Source organism: Pelodiscus sinensis, chromosome 1 (assembly GCF_052426305.1).
Source record: "Pelodiscus sinensis isolate ZL-2025 chromosome 1, ASM5242630v1, whole genome shotgun sequence".
Classification (NCBI taxonomy): domain Eukaryota; kingdom Metazoa; phylum Chordata; order Testudines; family Trionychidae; genus Pelodiscus; species Pelodiscus sinensis.
The window spans coordinates 66,431,764-66,451,972 of NC_143052.1; the positions used below are offsets into that span (position 1 = coordinate 66,431,764).

The window sequence follows — 20,209 nt, forward strand, 5'->3', positions numbered from 1 at the left end:
GAGCATCTAGACTGCATCCAGTTCTGTCGACAAAACAAGCTGCTTTGTCGACATGAGAGTGTAGATGCAAAGGACAGTGTAGATGCAATAACGCCTTCTGTCGACAGAACTCTGTCGACAAAAGGCATTATTCCTCATATAATGAGGTTTACCGCCGTCGACAGAACTCGGTGGTAGTGTAGACGCAGGTATAGTTTTGTCAACAAAAGTGGACTTTTGTCGACAAAACCCTGTAGTCTAGACACACCCTATGTGTATAGTATCAGAGGGGTAGCCGTGTTAGTCTGAATCTGCAAAAGCGGCGAGGAGTCCTGTGGCACCTTATAGACTAACTGAAGCATAAGCTTTCATGGGCAAAGACCCACTTCGTCAAATGCATGCCTATGTGTATAATGTTCCAGAAGGGAGTCAGGTAAAGGGTTAGCCTTAGCATGTGACCATGGGGCAGGTCACTTCACCTCTCCACCTGCCTTGACCGTTTAGAGTAGGGATGGTTCAGTGATCAGTGTGTTAGCTGGGGAATTTAGAGATGTGAGTTCAGTTCTTGCTCTGTAACAGACTCCCCTGTCTGGTCCTAAGCAAGTTGCTTGGTTTCTACCCTTCTATTCTCCAGTTGTAAAATGCAGATAATAACACTTTCCTAGCTCGCAGAGTAGTGGGAAGGATAAATATATTAAAGGTTGTGAAGGGCTCGGATAACATGATGAGTCCATGCAAACATGTAAAATGTATAGATATGTGTGGCTTTGAAATCCATCTAATTCTTGGACATTAGTCCTATCTGTGTATTATACTTTTACATAGATTGTACAAGAACCCAAAACATATTTAAACAAACTAATGCTTGCCCACTATCTTATAGATAGACAAATTGAACAGAAAAATAAAGTGATATGTCTAACTCTATATAGTAAATTGGTAGCAAAGTCAGGATTAGAAACTAGGGTCTCCTGATTCCTAGCCATGGGCTCATTCCTGTCAACCACACAGTGCCCAACTCTCAAAGGTGCTGAGCAATCACAGGTCCCACTGATTTCAGTTGCAATTGTGCTTGATTGGCACTTAAGTAAACCAGGGTATGTCTACACTACCCCGCTAGTTCGAACTAGCGGGGTAATGTATGCATACCGCACTTGCTAATGAAGCCCAGGATTTGAATTTCCCGGGCTTCATTAGCATAAGCGGGGAGCCGCCATTTTTAAATCCCCGCTGCTTCGAACCCCGTGTAGCGCGGCTACACGGGGCTCGAACTAGGTAGTTCGGACTAGGGTGCCTATTCCGAACTACCGTTACTCCTCGTGAAACGAGGTGTACCGGTAGTTCGGAATAGGCACCCTAGTCCGAACTACCTAGTTCGAGCCCCGTGTAGCCGCGCTACACGGGGTTCGAAGCAGCGGGGATTTAAAAATGGCGGCTCCCCGCTTATGCTAATGAAGCCCGGGAAATTCAAATCCCGGGCTTCATTAGCAAGTGCGGTATGCATACATTACCCCGCTAGTTCGAACTAGCGGGGTAGTGTAGACATACCCCCAGTGCTTAGGGCTGTCAAAAGACAGAACTATGTAGCACTTTAAAGACTAGCAAGATGGTTTATTAGGTGATGAGCTTTCATGGGCCAGACCCACTTCCTCGGATCTATTTGTGGAAGAAAATCAGCACAACCATATATACCAAAGTGATACAATCAAAAAAATGAACACGTGAAATTGACAAATCAAATTTTAGAACAGAGTGGGGGTGAGGGGGGAAGGTTAGTGTCTGTGAGGTAATGACATAGGGTGTGTCTAGACTACATGCCTCCTTCGACGGAGGCATGTAGATTAGCCAGATCGGAAGAGGGAAATGAAGCCGCGATTAAAATAATCGCGGCTTCATTTAAATTTAAATGGCTGCCCCGATCTGCCGATCAGCTGTTTGTCGGCAGATCGGGGCAGTCTGGACGCGACGCGCCGACAAAGAAGCCTTTCTTCATCGGCACAGGTAAGCCTCGTGAAACCAGGTTTACCTGTGCCGATGAAGAAAGGCTTCTTTGTCGGCGCATCGCGTCCAGACTGCCCCGATCTGCCGACAAACAGCTGATCGGCAGATCGGGGCAGCCATTTAAATTTAAATGAAGCCGCGATTATTTTAATCGCGGCTTCATTTCCCTCTTCCGATCTGGCTAATCTACATGCCTCCGTCGAAGGAGGCATGTAGTCTAGACACACCCATAGGGGTGATAATAGGGGAAGTTTCTGTGAGGTAATGACATTATGGGTGATAATTGGGGAAGCTATCTTTGTAATGGGTGAGATAATTAGAGTCTTTGTTTAGACCCATACATAAAGAGTCAAATTTAAGCATGAATGACAATTCTGAAGTTTCTTGTTGAAGTCTGGAGTTAAAGTCTCTTTAAAGCAATATGCATATTTTAAGGTCATTGAGGGAATGGTCAGTTTGGCTAAAATGGCAAGCAACAGCTTTTTCTCTGAGAGAGAGTCTTATGTCTGTTTTGTGTGCATTGATTCTTTGGCGAAGCGTCTGAGAAGTTTGTCCAATGTACATAGCCGTTGGACACTTTAGGCACATGATGGCATAAAATATATTTCTGGATGAACAGGAATATGTGTTCTTGATCTTGTAATAGACATGGTTAGGTCCAATAATGGTGTCAGCAGAGTAAATATGTGGACAAAGCTGGCACCGGGGTTTGTTGCAAGGGAAAGTTCCAGGGTTGGTATTAGTGTGGTATGTCCTGTAGTTGTAGGTAAGAATCATCCTGAGATTAGGTGGTTGTCTGTAGGAGACTATGGGTCTGTCTCCGAGAACCTCTCGGAGGGTAGTATCCTGTTCCAGTATAGGTTGTAGTTTATTGATAATGCGTTGGACAGGTTTAAGTTGGGAGCTATAGATGATGACAAGTGGTGTTCTATTGTTGGTTTTCCTGGGTCTGTCTTGAAGTAGATGGTTTCTGGGTATTCGTCTGGCTCTTTCAATTTGTTTTTTTATTTCTCCAGGTGGGTAATTGAGGTTTAAAAATGCTTGGTAGAGATCCTGAAGTTTCTGGTCTCTGTCAGTGGGATTAGAGCAGATGCAGACACTTCGCAGATGCAGACACTTATGAACATTGGTATATAGGGCCCTCACCAAATTCATGGCCTTGAAATATGCATCATGGACCATGAAATCTAATGTTCCCTATGAAATATGATTATTGTAGGGAAAGGGCAGGACTAGGGCTACCTCAGCTATAGGCCAGTTTCTACCATAGACCAGGCTCCAGCTCCTAGTCTGAGCTTTACTTCTGAGCTGCTGCTGTTGGTGGCATTGCCTTTAGAACTTGGCACCTGGCCAGCAGCTTCTCTGGCTTCCCATCGTTGAAGGCAGCATTTCTACCAGTAGGCCCCCCAGAAGTTACTGACATTTCAAATGTAAAACCATGAAATTGTTTATTTAAAAAATCCTATTTGTTTGAAATTGCAAAATGGACTGTGAATTTGGTAGGTCCCTATTAATATGTACTCTAAGCATTTATATCTACTCCCTAACACTATTATCAGATTGGATCCTGAGTCATCTATCCAGACAAAAGTTTGGAATAAGGGAAGAATTTCATTAGCTGATGCTGTGTAACTGAGACCATATTTGAATTATATAATTTGATATGTGCTACAATGCATTGTAGGGATGTTAAAATGCAGGTAATTGTGTAATCGTGTAACTGCTGAAAAATGCAGCAATTACATGGTTACACACATTTGCAGCTGGCTACCCAGGAGCCAGTGTGCCCTGCTCCTGGGGCAGCAGGCAGCTCCTGCCTGTCTCCCCATGCTGCTGCCTCTGATACTTAGGCAGCAGTGCGTGGTGGCAGGTAACTCCCCAGGAGCTGGTGCACCAGCTGTCGTCCTGCTCTGCTGCCTCTGTATCAGAGAAGGCAGGGAAAGTCTTACCAGGATAATTAAAAAGGGAAGGAAATATGTAGGAATGGACAAAAAAAAAATCTAGTGGATAATTATATTGTGAGTTTAAATGTTCTCTGGTTAGTCTTCACTGAATCACAATTATCATGTATCCAACTATTTAAAACCATGCTTTCTTCTGAAAAGAGTAGCAGTACTGTGATCAAATAACTGGTATATGAAGAAATTCTTTCACAGCTTAGAGGAAGTGATGTAGCAGCCATGCAGGAGACTTCTTTCTCTTATTGGGTATCTTTTTTGACATTTAAAACAAACTTAAAATAAAAAATTGCTCCACATAAATGGTGGAGAGAGTTGCTATTGTCTTCAGTGTCACAGAAGTCTGGGAAGGAGGTACCAGACCCTCAGCTTCTACTGGAAGCTTAGAGGCAGTGTGGTCTAGTGGATTGGATTAAGCAGATATAAGTTCCATTCCTAGATCTGGCACTGATGCTCTGTGTGACCGTGGACAAGTTACCGTACTTTATTTCTCCATGCTTTTAATTTCCTTCTCAGCCTTTTTTTGGCTTGTCTGTGTGATCTTTTTGGCCAAGGATTATCTCCTACAATGCATTTGAACTTTGCCTAACACAATGATGCCCTGATCTTGATTGTGACATATAGGCCCTACAAATAATAAATAATGCTGCAGGAGTTGCTAGTAGAACTACGGATGTAAAAGAGTAGTCGAATAGTCGACTACCCGATGAGCGTAGGCTTAGTCCCGGCTCACGATGCCCCCAGGTGCTAACACCACTGCAGCTCTGCTTGTTGACTCCTACCACCTTTAAACTGCAGAGCCGCAGGAGGAGTAGTGAGCGCCCCTCCCCACCGACTAATTGAGTAGTCAATTGAAATTCCATCGACCACTTCATTAGCTGATTAATTGGAATTTAACATCCATAGGTAGAACAAACACTTCTCACTAATGCTATTCTAAACAGTAGCAAACTGCATATCTTCTCAACTGATTTTCTCCATGCCTATATGTGCACACTTCTCACATTATACAGTCCAAAGATGACAGCTGTTTCTCTGAAGTTCTGGCAGCAGGGCTGCAAGTATTTTACTGGCTGTCACATATATTGGGCAAACCATATTACAGACTCTTTCACATTCCTCTCAAGTGCATCCTTTGGAGGCAATTTTCAGTATCTCTGTCCCTCTTTGGGTGAAGCCCTATGGTCCTATCACTCCTAGGCTACATCTAGACTACAGGCTTTTTGCGCAAGAAGCATTTTTTGGAAGAGATCTTTCGGAAAAATTTCTTCTGAAAGAGAGTGTCCACACTGCAAAAGGGCATTGAAAAAGCAATGCGCTTTTTTGAAAGATAGCGTCCAGACTGTCTGATCGCTATCTCGCATGTAAGCTGTGATTGCTATGGATAGAATGGCCACCAGGGCACCTGTGCTTTTTCCTCTTCCCTCTTCTTCTGGAAAAACTCCCTCTTCCCCATCCACACATGCCTTTTTGTGACAGAGCTCTTTTGCAAAAAAGCTTCTACCTCGTAGAATGAGGATTATCAATTGTGCAAAAACCCCTCTGTTCGTTCGATTTATTGTCAAAAGAACGCACTTGCAGTGTGGACATAACTCAGGTTTTGTCGGAAAAACAGCCATTTTTTCCCAACAAAACTCTGTAGTCTAGACATACCACTAGACTGGATTTCAGGGCTGTCAGATTAACACAGGAGATCAACTGAGAAGCTGCAACCTAAGCTAGGTTTGGCACCTTCTAGACCTTTTCATCTAGGGGTATGTCTACACTAGCCACCTAGTTCGAACTAGAGAGGCTAATGTAGGCGTTCGAAGTTGCAAATGAAGCCCGGGATTTAAATATTTGCATGTTCCCGTCCGGTTGCCATTTTTAAATTCCACTAGTCCGAAGTAACTGCCTGCAGCTACACGCGGCAGTGAAACGGTAATTCAAACTAAGTCCTTACTTCGAAATAACTGTTACACCTCATTGGAGTAGCCGTGGGCAGTTACTTCGGACTAGTGGAATTTAAAAATGGCGACCAGACGGGAACATGCAAATAAAGCCGGGAATATTTAAATCCGGCGCTTCATTTGCAACTTCGAATGCCTACATTAGCCTCCCTAGTTTGAACTAGGGGGCTAGTGTAGACATACCCTAGGAGTGTGTAACAGGTGATGAGCATGACTCAGAAGAAATTTCTTCAGAACAAAGCACTGTTTATTCATTTACCCAACAACATGTAGCACAGTGAACAAAGGGATAAAACAAGAAGGCCATACACATATTTCTCCTTATTTATAGTTTCATGTTTTGTAAGCTCCCTTGAGACTAGTTATCTTCATCTGTGGATTGGAAGACACAGACTGCTCTGCTTGCAGCATGATCTCTATGGCCAAGCCTACTCTGGCACTTTACAGCGCAGTAAACATTCCTCAGAGTGCAGTAAGTTACAACACTATAAAGTGTGAACCAGGCTTCAGCTCTGTGAGCCCTGCACTGTTAGCTACTCCCCTTTTTGAGGTGGTTTACAGAGAGCGCGGGAAGAGCTCTCTCCCTGCACGCGTGCTGTGGCCACACTTTCATTTTAAAGCACTGCTGTGGCAGTGCTTTATGCACAAAGCCTTACTTACATTGCATTCCTGTTAGTGCTCACTGATGATTCTTGTGCAGTCATTCATTTAACCCCCACTTTACTTGTTTAGGTCCTGGATCCTTTAATGGTTTGGTATCCCCTTTTAATCCTGGCCTCAGGAATGGGAAGAGTAATCTACCTGGTTGGGGCCTGGCTGGGGTATTCCTCATTGTTTCCTCAGGGATCCCTGGTATTCTCTGGAGTGTTTTATCTTTGCCATAGTTTTGTGGTTACCTGTGCGCTTCTCTTCTGACATCCTCCTTTGATATAATATTTTGAACTCAGGCTAATTCCACCAGGTGAACTGAGGTGCATATGATATTTATAAAAAATAATAGCTATTACCTCATTTGGCAATTACCATCCTCAAATTGGAATTATAGAAGTGGTACTGGTACAGGTGAGCTGTGTCAGCTCATCCAGATTGAGAAATGATGGGTCTCACACATGGGGTGTGGAATTTCTCCCCAGGAAATTCTGCTGGCTCAATTTTCCTGTCAAACACTGGGATGTGTCTGTAAATTTCACCCCCACAGAGAATGCAGCAGCAGTGCCAGAAGATGACATAAATGAAAGAGGAGTGACCTCCAGACATCTTCAACAGAGCTTAAACACTGCACCATTCAAAAGATGTTACTTCAACAAAATGCCTAAGCCCTAACCTCCTCACTCCTAGACCAGGGGTCTATGCTAGTTCATGACCCAAAGAAAAATTCCTGCCTTCAACCTGAACCAATGCAGCATGGTGGAAAGATACAGAGCCTCACATCCTACAATCCTTTTAATGGAACACCCTGCTATCAAGCCAATGAGTCTTAACTCGTCCAATAAGCAGGCCCTAAAAATCCTCTGGTGGATGTTGTAAAGGCCACTTCCAAACAAACTCCCAAACTACAGTATTGAATCAAGAAATGTTGTGGGCCAAGGGAACTGATTTTAAATGTGAAATAGCAAAAAGCAACAAAAAACCCTTGTATTCTGTTTTCTGTTTCAGCATCCAGCATCTCCAGAACAATAGTCTTTGTGGTGCTACTTAGTTCTAAAAATGCAAACCTGGAAAAGAATCTTAGGGTACGATTCTCTTCTTGGCACAAGGATGTAAAGAGCTCTCTGTGGTCACAGCACCAAATATGTTGCTGTGAGAATGGGGGTGCTTTGTTTTGAAAAAGGAAAGTTTTAATGTTAAACAAATAAGTGAGAATTTGCACTTTGTTCCAGGTTAGAGTATAGGCGTTTATCAAAAAATAGTTGTGGATGCTAACAGAAATACCGAGTTTTACTTCATCAAACTGTTTTTACCAGCAAAAAATTCACAGTGATGTAAAGTAGACATACTTCCAGCTCTGTACAGCTTGAAGTAATTCAGTAGTAAAGTGGAGGCCTAAGCTCACTAATGGAATGATAGGAAAGTGCCCACCAGCCACGAAATGAAGACCCTTTTTTCACAGCTGTCTTTGTTTTCCAATGAAAGTTCTGAGAGAGGACAGACTGTGACGGGGCGCTCCCGCCCCGCACTCGGGGTGCCCGGGGGGATGGCGGATGGACGCGCTGGGGGCTGGAGAGCCGGCGCGCCGCCCGGGTGGCGGGCCGTGCTGCCAGGCTGGGGCTTGGCGCGGCGAGCGACGGGGGGCAAGGAGCGCCTCTGGGCGAGGCCCAAAGAGGAGGGGCTAGAGAGGCGCCGGCGTGTGACGTCACGGGGGAAGAGGGGTTGCTGGGCAGCGCAGAGGAGATGACGTACGGGGTCAGGGCCAGTGGGGGATTTAAACCTGGGTCTGGCACCGCGGAAGGGGAGAGGAGAGAGCAACAGAGTCAGGGAGCAGGAGGAAGGAGAGGTGAGGCCGGGATACACGAGGAGGGGTGGAGTAGGAAGCGGCCCAGGGCGGGGTCATGGAGCCCGTGAGCGGGTGTGTTTTGGGGTACTTCCCCCATCCACTAGGGAGGGACCGTGAGTCCCTGCCTTCAGGGCTCTGGGCCGGGGTTCAGAGAGGGGGTGGGCCCGAACCCCCCTACTCCGTTGGCCGGAGAGGCAGCCTCGGGCGTGCAGTGATATATAAAAAAAAGAGGAATGGGAACAGGGCGGGTCTCCACCACGGGTTGTGCCTGGGGCTACAGGACTGGCCCGGATGACCAATAAACACGGGTGACATTAGCCCTTTTGGTGGTGAGCTAGTCAAGACTCTTTTACACAGACCCTTCTCTGTTAGTTGTCCTTTCAATTGACTATGGAGAGATCTGCAATAGGGCTTCCTTGAGCATAGGTTTCCTGTCTGCTAACCCTACCAAAGAGAATACCAATTCTATATTTAACTTCCTGTTGGTCATGTATTTCTTTCTAGTAATATGTCCTATCGCTACAGCTCCCAGTTTTAAAAGGGACATAGGTCACACCATCTGCACTATACTATGTACAATTGAGTCCATTATTACATATGTTAATAAAGCAATGTAAAAGTTTGTAGTGCTACCTTTGCATGGAATTTCATAAATGAAAGGGTGAATTCAGTCTCTCATGGACTTATGAGATGCCTATTAATGACTGAAAGAATTATGCTTGTGCACTGGGATACAAATATTTCTCCAAAGAGTAAACCATGGCCCTAATTCTAGTAATATATGTTTAAGGTACAAGTGGAAGGAGGCATGGTAATCAAATATGGGGTTGAGAAGCAACACACTTGGTTCTCTTCCTCTGTATCTGGAACATGTCACTTAAGGCCTGATCTAAAGACCACTAAAGTCAATGGAAAGACTCCCCTTGACTTTGCTAGACTTTGAATCCGGCATCTGGTAAACAGTTCAGCAAAGCACTTAAATCCTGATCACTTCAGTGTGATTTAAGCATGTGCTTAAGTGTTTTGCTGAATTGGGATTTTAACATCCTATACTTGTTTCCTGCAAATCATGTGTCTATAAATCTGGGATAATACCTGTCTTTTATATAATACCTGTCTTTTATACAGCATTTTAAATTTGCTGTAATAGTGGCTATCTATCTATCTATCTATCTATCTATCTATCTATCTATCTATCTATCTATCTATCTATCTATCTATCGTTAAATGGAACATGTGATTGACGTAAATGTTTGTGATGATTTCAAAGTATCACCCGTAAGTATAGCTAGCTAAACCCTCCTTGAAAGTTAATCCTCTCCTTTTAATCTGTTCTATTCTCATCATACAAAACAACAGCATGTTTCTTGGATGGATGGGGGAATATGTGGGTGAGAGAGGGAAGATAGCAGCAGTAAAGTTAGTAATGTGCATAGTCTGGAAATGGGTAACACAAGAGGGATCACATGGTGATTATTGTTGTGTTCCCTCCCTCTGGGGCATCTTGTTTAGGCCACTGTTGGCAGGCAGGATACTGGGCTAGATGTACCTTTGGCATGACCCAGTATGGCTGTTCTTATGTAGTAAATCATTTTTTGTTACTGAACATTTAAACATTTATGTTCAATATAAATATTGAGCAAATAATGATCAAGGGACATGCAGCTACATTTTTTTTTTCCTGTTTGGAGACTTGTACCCAGAGGTTCATTCTTTATTACTCTGGGTAAATTTGGTGGGGAAAATTCAAAGAGAATGATGCCTTGTATTGTTGAGTACAGAAATAATTCCATTTTGGAACCTGTTTTGACAGTGTTCATATATTCCTCCCTGTGAAAGAGAAAATCAGAAGAATTCTGAAATTGTCACACACTGGCAGGAATACTGGAAAGTGGAAGTGGGTTCACAGCCATTTACATGTTATTTTAATGAGCATCTAAGGTAAGTCACTACTTGCATTTGCATAGATAGAAATATTTACATACCTTTTCCATCCTCTGTTCTCCATTGGTTTTGCTTGAAGCAAACTATGGATACGTCTAGACTACATGCCTCTGGCGACAGAGGCATGTAGATTAGGCTACCGGACATAGTAAAATGAAGCGGTGATTTAAATAATCGCCGCTTCATTTAAATTTACATGGCTGCCGCGCTGAGCCGACAAACAGCTGATCAGGTATTTGTCGACCTCATCCCAGGAGGCATACCTGCGTGGTCGACAAATACCTTTGATGTCGGCAGGGGAGCGTCCAGACTATCGCGCTGAGCCGACAAACAGCTGATCAGCTGTTTGTCGGCTCAGCGCGGCAGCCATGTAAATTTAAATGAAGCGGCGATTATTTAAATCGCCGCTTCATTTTACTATGTCCGGTAGCCTAATCTACATGCCTCTGTTGCCAGAGGCATGTAGTCTAGACGTACCCTATTTGAAGATGTTCTATTTTAATAGTAAAAAATGTATGAGAGAATTCCCATTGCTGAAGAACAAAGTAGTTTTAGGTTTTTGCTGTTGGGGTGGGTTGTGTTTTGTGTGTGTGTGTGTGTGTGTGTGTTGTTGTTGTTGTTGTTGGGGTTTTTTTGTGACACCAAGTTTCATTCCATTGCAAAAATCTGACTTTGTTTTGCCACCAAAACTGGCAGTTTCCTTGCTTGTAACAAATTCATGTTTCTTCCCCAAAGAGGAAAGAAATCTTCTGTTAAGAGTTGTGTTCATGCAGGAAATGAGACTTAGATTTGATTAATGTATGTTCACAAAACTATTACTTTTCATTTGTTCATACTTACATAGACTTCCAGAATGAAGAATAATTCTCTATGTAGAGTTGCCTGAAGCTACAACTTTCTACTTTGTATTTCCCATCAGCAGTAATGAGATTTATCTGTCAGGGGATAGATAGATCTCTTAGCTTAAATTAATCATCTTACCTCTGCATATATTTTCCCTTCGCAGGTATATGCATTGTTTTGCTTTGGGGTCTTTTTGTTCTTCTTTTTTCCTATTTGCATTTTTCTGGTCATGAGTAAGTATTATGCATCCTTGGTAAGACTGCATCTGTAAGACACCGTGTCATTACCAGAAACATGTAGCCAGATTGCTCTTTCCTGAATTCCCTCCAATGAAAAATGATTATGTATCTGCAGAGAGGGGAATAAGAAAGTATTTAAGAAAGAAACAAATAAAAACCTCCCAAGCCTAAATATGAATAGTGTGGCTAAGGCCCTGATCCTGGAAATGCTTAATCCACGTGATTATCTTTACTATCATTGGACATGGTAGTCAAGTTAAGGATATGCTTAAGTGTTTGTAGGCCCAGGGCCTAATGGAAGAGGGACACCCAATTCAATAAATATTTGAAGGGTAAACAGGAAGAAAAAGGATGGACCAGATAAAGCAGGATGTGTTGATTCAGGCTTGGAATAAGGATCTTTGTCTCAGAAAAATTGACTCTTTTCTCGGGTAGGAGGGAAAGTTGGTGGCAAAGAGAGCAAGATATTGTTCTGGAAACATAGTGAGCCAGGGATTAATTTTTTTATGTGTACACCTATTGGATTAGATCTTGGTGCCATTTAGTTTTATTTCACACTAGCATCTGATTGCCCTAACACTTCTGACTAAATAACAGATGCAGCTAGAATATATGGAGTGACATTATGTTGTCAATGTGGCCAAGTTTATTTGTAATTTTTTCCAGGGGTTAGTTGCTGCAGATCAGTATCAAAGGCCTTCCAGCTGGATTCTCTGAGCTGATGGCTGACCTCAGACTTTGAGTGCATGCTGAAGCCAGAGTGCCAGGACATAAACACCATCCTCGGTGCTATCTCGCTGCACTGACTTTTGTTACTTTAAAGATTGTTCTGTTTCTTAAGATGACTGCATTTTATATTAGGTTAAACTTCATTGGCAAGTACCAGGGATGCATTTTAGTCTTTTGCTTTTGAAATTGATCTTATTGATCATAGAGTGGAAAGAAAGGTTCACAACAAAGTGGTTTAAAGAGATGTTCAAAGTGCAAATAAACACACTAATACAGCGTTGCTCTGATCACATCTTTTTGCTTAGAGACAGGAATGAGTTTTGAAAGGGCATATATATAGAAAGGGAAATGCTTGGTTGGGTATATTATTTTTAGGTTTTATTTATAAACAGGTTGGGAAGCAGAAAAAACACAGGAAGAAGAAAAAGGAAAAACTTAGTTATTGATTGTAACATGGGAACATATGCAATTTTTGTTAGTGTTTTTGTGCATGGGTAGAAGATCTGTTATATATTGTATGTACAGAACATGTTTAAGTGCATAGGTATTAGGGATGTAAGAGGTTAACCAGTTACCTGGTAAACAGGTGGCTTATCGACCTGCTTATCAGGTAACCGGTTAACTAGTGTGGCTGGGAGGACCCTGCCTGCAACTGCAGTGGGGCCAGGACACCCCCCAGTGCTCGAGGCCATGGCAGGGCCGAGGTGGGGCTGAAGCCAGAGCAGTCCCACTGCCCGTGGCCGGGCCAGAGCAGCCCCCACCAGCTGCAGAGAGGATGGGGGCAGAGCAACCCCTGTTACCTGTGGCGGAGCTAGACAGCCCCTCCTCTAGCCGTGCTGTGCGCAGGGCAGGGGCTGCTCCAGGATTAATGGATAAATCTAGTGCTTAACTGGTTAACATTTTAAATATCAATTAACAACCCTGATGGTAGGTGTTGTAGAGAACACTAGTGTATACATTTGTTTGTGAGATTTTATACCCCTACACTTTCAGCTAACTTATGAGAACTTGCAGACCCTCCAACAGGCCTTCCCATGGAAACCTGATAAGATAAAACTTCACCTTTTAATTTTAAAAACAAGCAGAATACCTGCCACACCCTTTTAAAATCTGGTCTTTCTACATTCCAAAGAAGCAAAAAAGACACATGCTTATCTCATGGCTTTTTCTTTTTCAGTCCTGTGTGGATTTCCTTTAAACTATTGCTTCTGTGTGTTCACATGGCTGCAGAGCTACATTATATAATGCAATGTCATCAGTTATTGTAGACACAGCATCAGCACACAGTAACTTTACATTGTAAAACCTGAAAATAAATTCAGAGACTCTTTTTTTTATTGTCCTGCAAGCCAGTTTTGCAAGAGGTGGGACTGATACACAAAAATAAGCATTGTCTTGCACATTAGAAGACTAGTGGCAATGATGAAGTTGTGGAGATCATACCAAAATAATAGCGTCAGACGAAGGAAGAAGTTTGTTTCTGAGAATAGGTGCTTAGGAATTCGTAAGCTGCTCCTCTCACAATTTGCTTCATTAACATATGGTGCTCTTTAGCCATTATGTACTTTTCCATTTCAAATAAATTAAAAAATCCAATAAGCCAGCGATCGATCGATCGATCGATCGATCGATCGATCGATCGATCGATCTTTCTTTCTTTCTTTCTTTCTTTCTTTCTTTCTTTCTTTCTTTCTTTCTTTCTTTCTTTCTTTCTTTCTTTCTTTCTTTCTTTCTTTCTTCCTACCTACCTACCTACCTACCTACCTACCTACCTACCTACCTACCTACCTACCTACCTACCTACCTACAAGAAATGTGTCTGTTATCAGTCAAAATATATCACACTGAGCAGTTCTTGTGTCTGGTCCAGTTGGTAGCATGAGTCAGAATTTGGTGCTGTTGTGCTGAGGTAGGATACTGGTGAAGGTAGCAAACTGCTATGGATGAGTGAAATTGATGAGGATTTAAACCAACAATCACCCCACACAAGAGAATATTAGAATTATGTCTGTGGCTAGGAAGGGCCGGTTATTTATCATTCCTTTTTATGACCTGGGTCACAGGCTAAGTGAGTTTCTCAAGGTCATGGAGGAAGTCTGTGGCTGACCAAGAAATCAAACCTAGATCTCTCGAGTCCTAGACTAATGCCTTGACCTCTAGGTCACCCTTCTTCCTCTCTTAGGGTACGTCTACACAGCAAAGTTATTTCGAAATAACAGCCCTTATTTTGAAATAACTTTCCTAGCGTCTACACAGCCAAACCGCTATTTCAAAATAAATTTGAAATAGCGGAGCGCTTATTTCGAATTTGGTAAACCTCATTCTATGAGGAATAACGCCAAATTGGAAATAGCTATTTTGAAATAAGTGCTCTGTTGTGACGTAGTGGGGGTACCTGGCTGGGCTGTGGTGACCTCTGCTGTCTGGAGCAAGACCCAGCAGGGAAAACCTCATTATGCAAAGGTGATTCCAAACCTGTTGAACTAGCCACCCCCATGGGGAGAAACAAAGGGAGGTGGAAGGCTGCCCTGGCTGGGGGCAGGGCTTGGAGAGGGAGAGTGAGTTCCTGGCTGGAAAGCAGGGGAGAAGGAGCTGGGGAGGGGAGCTGGGATGCCCCTATCTCAAGGGGGGCACTGAGGCCTCTTAGCCCCCAGTTCCTGTAACCAGATTACATCTGTGCTGTGCTATATCCTGGAGGGGCAATAAACAACCTCCATTCTACCGGCTGGTGGAGTCTGTTCATGCCATTTCGGGGGTGCAGGAGACAGGAAAATCCTGACACGTCGTCACATCTGTAGACACTTATTTTGAAATAGGGGGCCTCCAGCCTTCCCAGGGTGCCCTGGTGGCCACTCCAGCCTCAACCAAGAACGCTCCTCTCCCTTCCCCCCTCCCCGGAGCCCTTAAAAGGGTAGACTCTGGCCACAGTGCCTGTGCCAGCTCCAAGCCTGCCAGCCCAGAGCCAGCAGTCACTGACCCTGACCCAATGGCCCCTAAACATGAACCAGCAAGCCACTGGCAGCCAGCCCTCCACTGCTCCCCAGGAGCAGTCTGCCAGCTCCCAGGAGCTTGCCAGGACCCAGAGAAGGCGGGCGCCTTCTTGGTCCAGGATGGAGATCATGGACCTTATTCAGGTTTGGGGGGGATGCCCCCAATATTCCTGATCTCTGCACTAGATGGGAGAACATGGCCGTCTATGTCAGGATAGCTGCCAGCCTGGCCACCAAAGGCCACATGCGAACCCAGGAGCAGGTTCGCATGAAAATCAAGTTGGTCCGGCAAGACCCCCCACCCTGAGCCCTAAGCTTCCCCTTCCCTTCTTCCCCTTGTTTCCCCCTTCCAGCTCCTTCCTCCCAGGTTTCCCCCTCCCCTCTCCCACCCTCTCTCCTTCCCTCTCTTGCCTCCTTTCCCCAGTCTCACCAGAGTTTCATTCCCTCCCCCGCCCCAGTTTTGTTAAATAAAGACAGTTTGTGTTTATGAAAAAATTTGTATTTTATTTGATAGCAGAAAGGGGGGCTAGGGAGGGGTAAGTGGAAGGACGTGAGGGAAGAATGAGGCACAAGCCCTCAGTGGGGCAGACCAGGGAGACTGTTAGTGCTCCTCAGGGTGGAAGTTCTCCCGCAGCGCCTCCTGGATACTGACAGCCCCCTGATGGACCTCCTGGATGGCAGCCTGCAGAAAGTGCAGCCAGGCTCGCAGCAATGCGTGCAAGAGAAGCACCAGAGTGCCCACGGGCAGCTCTGGCTCCATGTTGCAGAGTGCTGTGGTGTCCCAAGTGAGGGCAACCAGAGCACACAGAAACAAAATGCTTTGGTATCCCTCATTGAGGTAAGCAAGCAAGCAGGGAAACCTAAGAACCGGCTGTCCGGGCCGGGGGGGGGGGGGGGGGGGGGAGGGTCCCTTTAAGCACAGGACTCAGCCTCAGGCAGCAACTACACAAAATAACTCCTGACCTGATGCCCTTCCAGACCTGGTTCCAGCCAGCCTTAAATGCGATTCAGCGTCCACTCAGTGTGGACGCGCTATTTCGAAATAGCAAAAAGCTATTTCAAAATGCATTTTGTGTGTAGACGCGTTATTTCAAAATAATCTATTTTGTATTAACTATTTCGAAATAGCTTATTTCGAAATAACACTGTAGTGTAGACATACCCTTACAGCATTAGAGGTTGTTAGGCTGCAGCAAACCCTAGTGTGGACAGGTGGCAGAACTGTAGGGAAACGATGGTACTGGCATAGGCTCTGCCTGTATCTGACTGTTACCAATACTTTGTTTCAAGCTTTATAATTCTCTCCACTCCCCCATGCCCAGTTTGGTCAAAACTACAAGTTAATGAGTTAGAACCTTTAAATTACAGTAATTACCCCATTTTGATGCAATTTAGCACCTACATATTAAACTACTTGTGTGATGTATTCAATAATAATTTTACTGCTTTTCATAAATCACACTCTGACATTGTTATATTGTACCGAATTTCATGGCTTCATATGATAACCTAACATCTCAAACTATTTTTATCTAAATGGGGGTTTCTTTGTAAAATAACTTCAGATAAGACACCCTGGCAGAATGCCATGAATGTTGATCATATATTTGCAAATTAAAGTGGTAGATGAAAGAAATCATCCTCTTGAATAATTTTGTACCACTGTTACAAATAAAATGCCATTATTGTTTCCATGTCAAATGCCTTCCACTGATGGATGAATTGATGCCTATTTGATTTTATATATATATATAAAATGTAATTTATTCCTCCTTTTATATATAATGTAATTTATTCCTCCTTTCTTTCCTCCCTCGTTTACAGACCAGATGATGTGCTGCTTAGGCGTACCCACGATGAGACAGTCCTCTTGCATTGTTTTCTCTGGCCTCTGGTTACTTTTCTGGTAGGAGTCCTAATTGTGGTCCTGACAATCTGTGCAAAGAGCTTGGCTGTTAAAGCAGAAGCAATAAAAAAGAGGAAACAGTCATAAATGGAAAAAGTCACTGAAGATGAAGGAAAAAGCTGTAAGAAAAGTCAAAAGTGGTAAATCCAACATAAGCTGCACTTCTCCAGTGCACCCAGATATGCCCATTACCAGGGTACTGTTGGACTTTGGCGTTGCTGATGCCTGAGGATTATTCTTGGGGGACAGCTTTATGAAATGTCAATTAATTGCTTCTTCTGCCAAGACAGTAAACAAGAATATTCCACCAAAAGATTATAAACTGCACCAAATATATTGTACTGTATTAGACTAAACTTGAACAATGGCTATTTATCCAGGTCTTACTTGTACTGAGAGACAGTATGAGAAAACCCAAAATGTGGTTAATTTAATCTTCACAGAACAAACTTTGTTGTTAGTATTTGGTATTAAATATTAAAAATATTATTTACTTTATCATAGATTGTGTTTCTGAAATAATAAAGGATGATGGTTTTGTTTTTTTACCTTTGTTCAATGTTTTTTTTTATTTTAATTTAAAGCTCAAAAATAACATATTCCACTTATTTTATTTCTTTTCACTGTACTGGAGTGTTTCATTTTGAAATTGACACTGGCTTTACATAAAATTCTTCTTTCAGCGTTTGTTGTTTATTATTATTGCAAATTAAGATCCCTGAGGAATTTTTCTTTTTTAATTGGAAAACAAATACTGACTTTTATCTGAAAGAGAAAAACAATGCTCGGAATAATCCTGTTGACTCAGTAGCTGTTCTGTGAGTTCTCTTAGCATTATCAGGTTCACAAAGTGGTGATATAAACTACAGAGATCTTTTTTGGTAGTAGAGATCGCACTAAGGTGCTGTGTTATACTTGTAATCACATACTTAAATTAGAAAGTGCAATGGGCCATGGAGTCACTTTATGTCATTTAGTTCAAGTGATAGTCAAAAAGAATAAGATTTCAATTTTTTACAGGTTCTTAGAACATGTCAGTCAACAACCATTGTCACAATTACTCACTCCATCGCTGTGAACAGTTTTAAGTCTTGGCAAAAAGATGCTTTTCAACATTCAAGTTAAGATGTGCTAGTAACTGAAGAACTCAGTATCTGCTTTCCCTATCTTACTCTGCCATTTCCATTTTTTGCATCATAAATCTGAAAGAGTATGTCTACACTACCCCGCTAGTTCGAACTAGCGGGGTAATGTATGCATACTGAACTTGCTAATGAAGCCTGGGATTTGAATTTCCCGGGCTTCATTAGCATAAAGCCGGCGCCGACATTTTTAAAAGCCGGCTTGTTCGAACCCCGTGCCGCGCGGCTACACGCGGCACGGGCTAGATAGGTCGAACTAGCTAGCCATTCCGAACTATCTGTACGCCTCGTTCCATGTTCCACGAGGCGTACAGATAGTTTGGAATGGCTAGCTAGTTCGAACTATCTAGCCTGTGCCGCGTGTAGCCGCGCGGCACGGGGTTCGAACAAGCCGGTTTTTAAAAATGGCGGCGCCGGCTTTATGCTAACGAAGCCCCGGAAATTCAAATCCCGGGCTTCATTAGCAAGTTCGGTATGCATACATTACCCCCCTAGTTCGAACTAGGGGGGTAGTGTAGACATACCCAAAGATATTTATCCTAGTGAGGTTAGAGAATAAATGTAGGCAGCACAGTGTTGTTCAACTCAAAGCTTTCTCTATCTTTGTCACAAGTCTTATTAAAGAGGTCTCCCACTTTTCAGTGTATTTCTGATGTATGCCCTATGATAATATAGCATATTTTAAGCCTTTATTGGCAAGTCTGCAACTCTAAACCTGCTTTTTATTTTTTTAACCTCTCTGCCATTCTTAGTGTTGATTTAAATATCGATATCTAGTTTGTTGCTGTCTGGCTCATTTGACAATTATCAATTAGACATGTTTCCACAAGAAAAAGCTAACTGGACTTTAAACCCTAGGAAACATTCTTTTGTCATATAGTTGGGTGGCAAAAATTGATTTCATTATCTATTATCTTTTCAGTTGTTATTGTACACATAAGAATAAAATATTCAGATGCTTGAATGGCTTTTTATTTTGGAAATTAGAATGCAGTAGTGACAGTATGGGGTAGTACTGTGACTTAGGAGGCCTACAGATTCTTCCTAGTTCTTCCATTCTCCTGGTGTATGACTTCTGGGATGTCACTTAATCTTTTGTGTCTCAACTTCCTATCTGTAAAATAGGAATAATGTTACACTTCTCAATAAGGCACTTTGAAAGGTAAGGATGAAAAGCTCTATGTAAATAGTGTACACATAATTTTCTGCTCAAAGGTTCACTCACTAGATGTATACTTTTTATCCATCCTCCTCCTTTGAGTTGGAGGAGAAAAAAAAATGCCATTATGAATGGAGGGTATGATTTTTTTCCTAACTGCCTATGGAAATTCGGTATCTTTTGAAAATACAAGCCTGTTAGTTAGCAAAGAACACATCTTTTTATTCAGCGACAATGTCTAGATTCCAAGACCTCTGTTTCATGTACTGCAATCCTGTTGCCTTAGCAACAAACTACCTTAGCAACAAACTGAACCATTCCATGGATTTTATTATAACACTGCAAATCAGAGAAAATTGCCGTCTTTGGACAGTTTTGCCATTTAAGTTGACATGCTGGAAACTCCACTTTTTATATGTTTTGATTGATACTGTCTGTGCACAACTCATATGACCAGTCTGCATAACCTCTATTTAATGAACATTCAAATATCTTTGTTTTTTTTCAAAGGAGCTAGAAAAATGTGATGAGTGACACAGACTGATCCAGAGTTTGAGGCAGCAGCTGGGTTCTTATAAATCCAGATTAACTAAATCCTCTCTAGCTTTTCTATAAAAGCTTTTGTGACTGAATTGTCTGGATGATTCCCTGAGCAAAGGTAAGGAGTGAATTGAGTTTGAGTAGTCAAATCTAGTTTGTTTGGCTATCACAGCTGTAAACCTGTTAGAATTATGAGACACGAGTAGGAGTAAACCACAGTTTTCAGGATCACCTTCCATCTTGCAGAGCATTTGCATCAGGAGTAAACAAAGAACATTCAATTGGAAAGCAAAGCATGCTCTCTGTGTTGGAGTATAGTGGAGGAGAAAATTAATT

The 20,209-nt window shown here is 42.8% G+C and overlaps 1 protein-coding gene across 1 annotated transcript in view; it reads left to right on the top strand.

Moving 5' to 3' along the window:
- Positions 1 to 18,300, top strand: part of KCNMB4 (potassium calcium-activated channel subfamily M regulatory beta subunit 4) — a 30,945-nt gene extending 12,645 nt beyond the window's left edge. The window contains exons 2-3 of the mRNA XM_006121564.5: positions 10,195 to 10,322; positions 16,951 to 18,300. Of these exons, the coding sequence (XP_006121626.2) occupies positions 10,195 to 10,322; positions 16,951 to 17,119 (297 nt within the window). The 3' untranslated portion in view covers positions 17,120 to 18,300. The remainder of the gene's footprint in view (positions 1 to 10,194; positions 10,323 to 16,950) is intronic.
- The last annotated feature ends 1,909 nt before the right edge of the window (positions 18,301 to 20,209 follow it).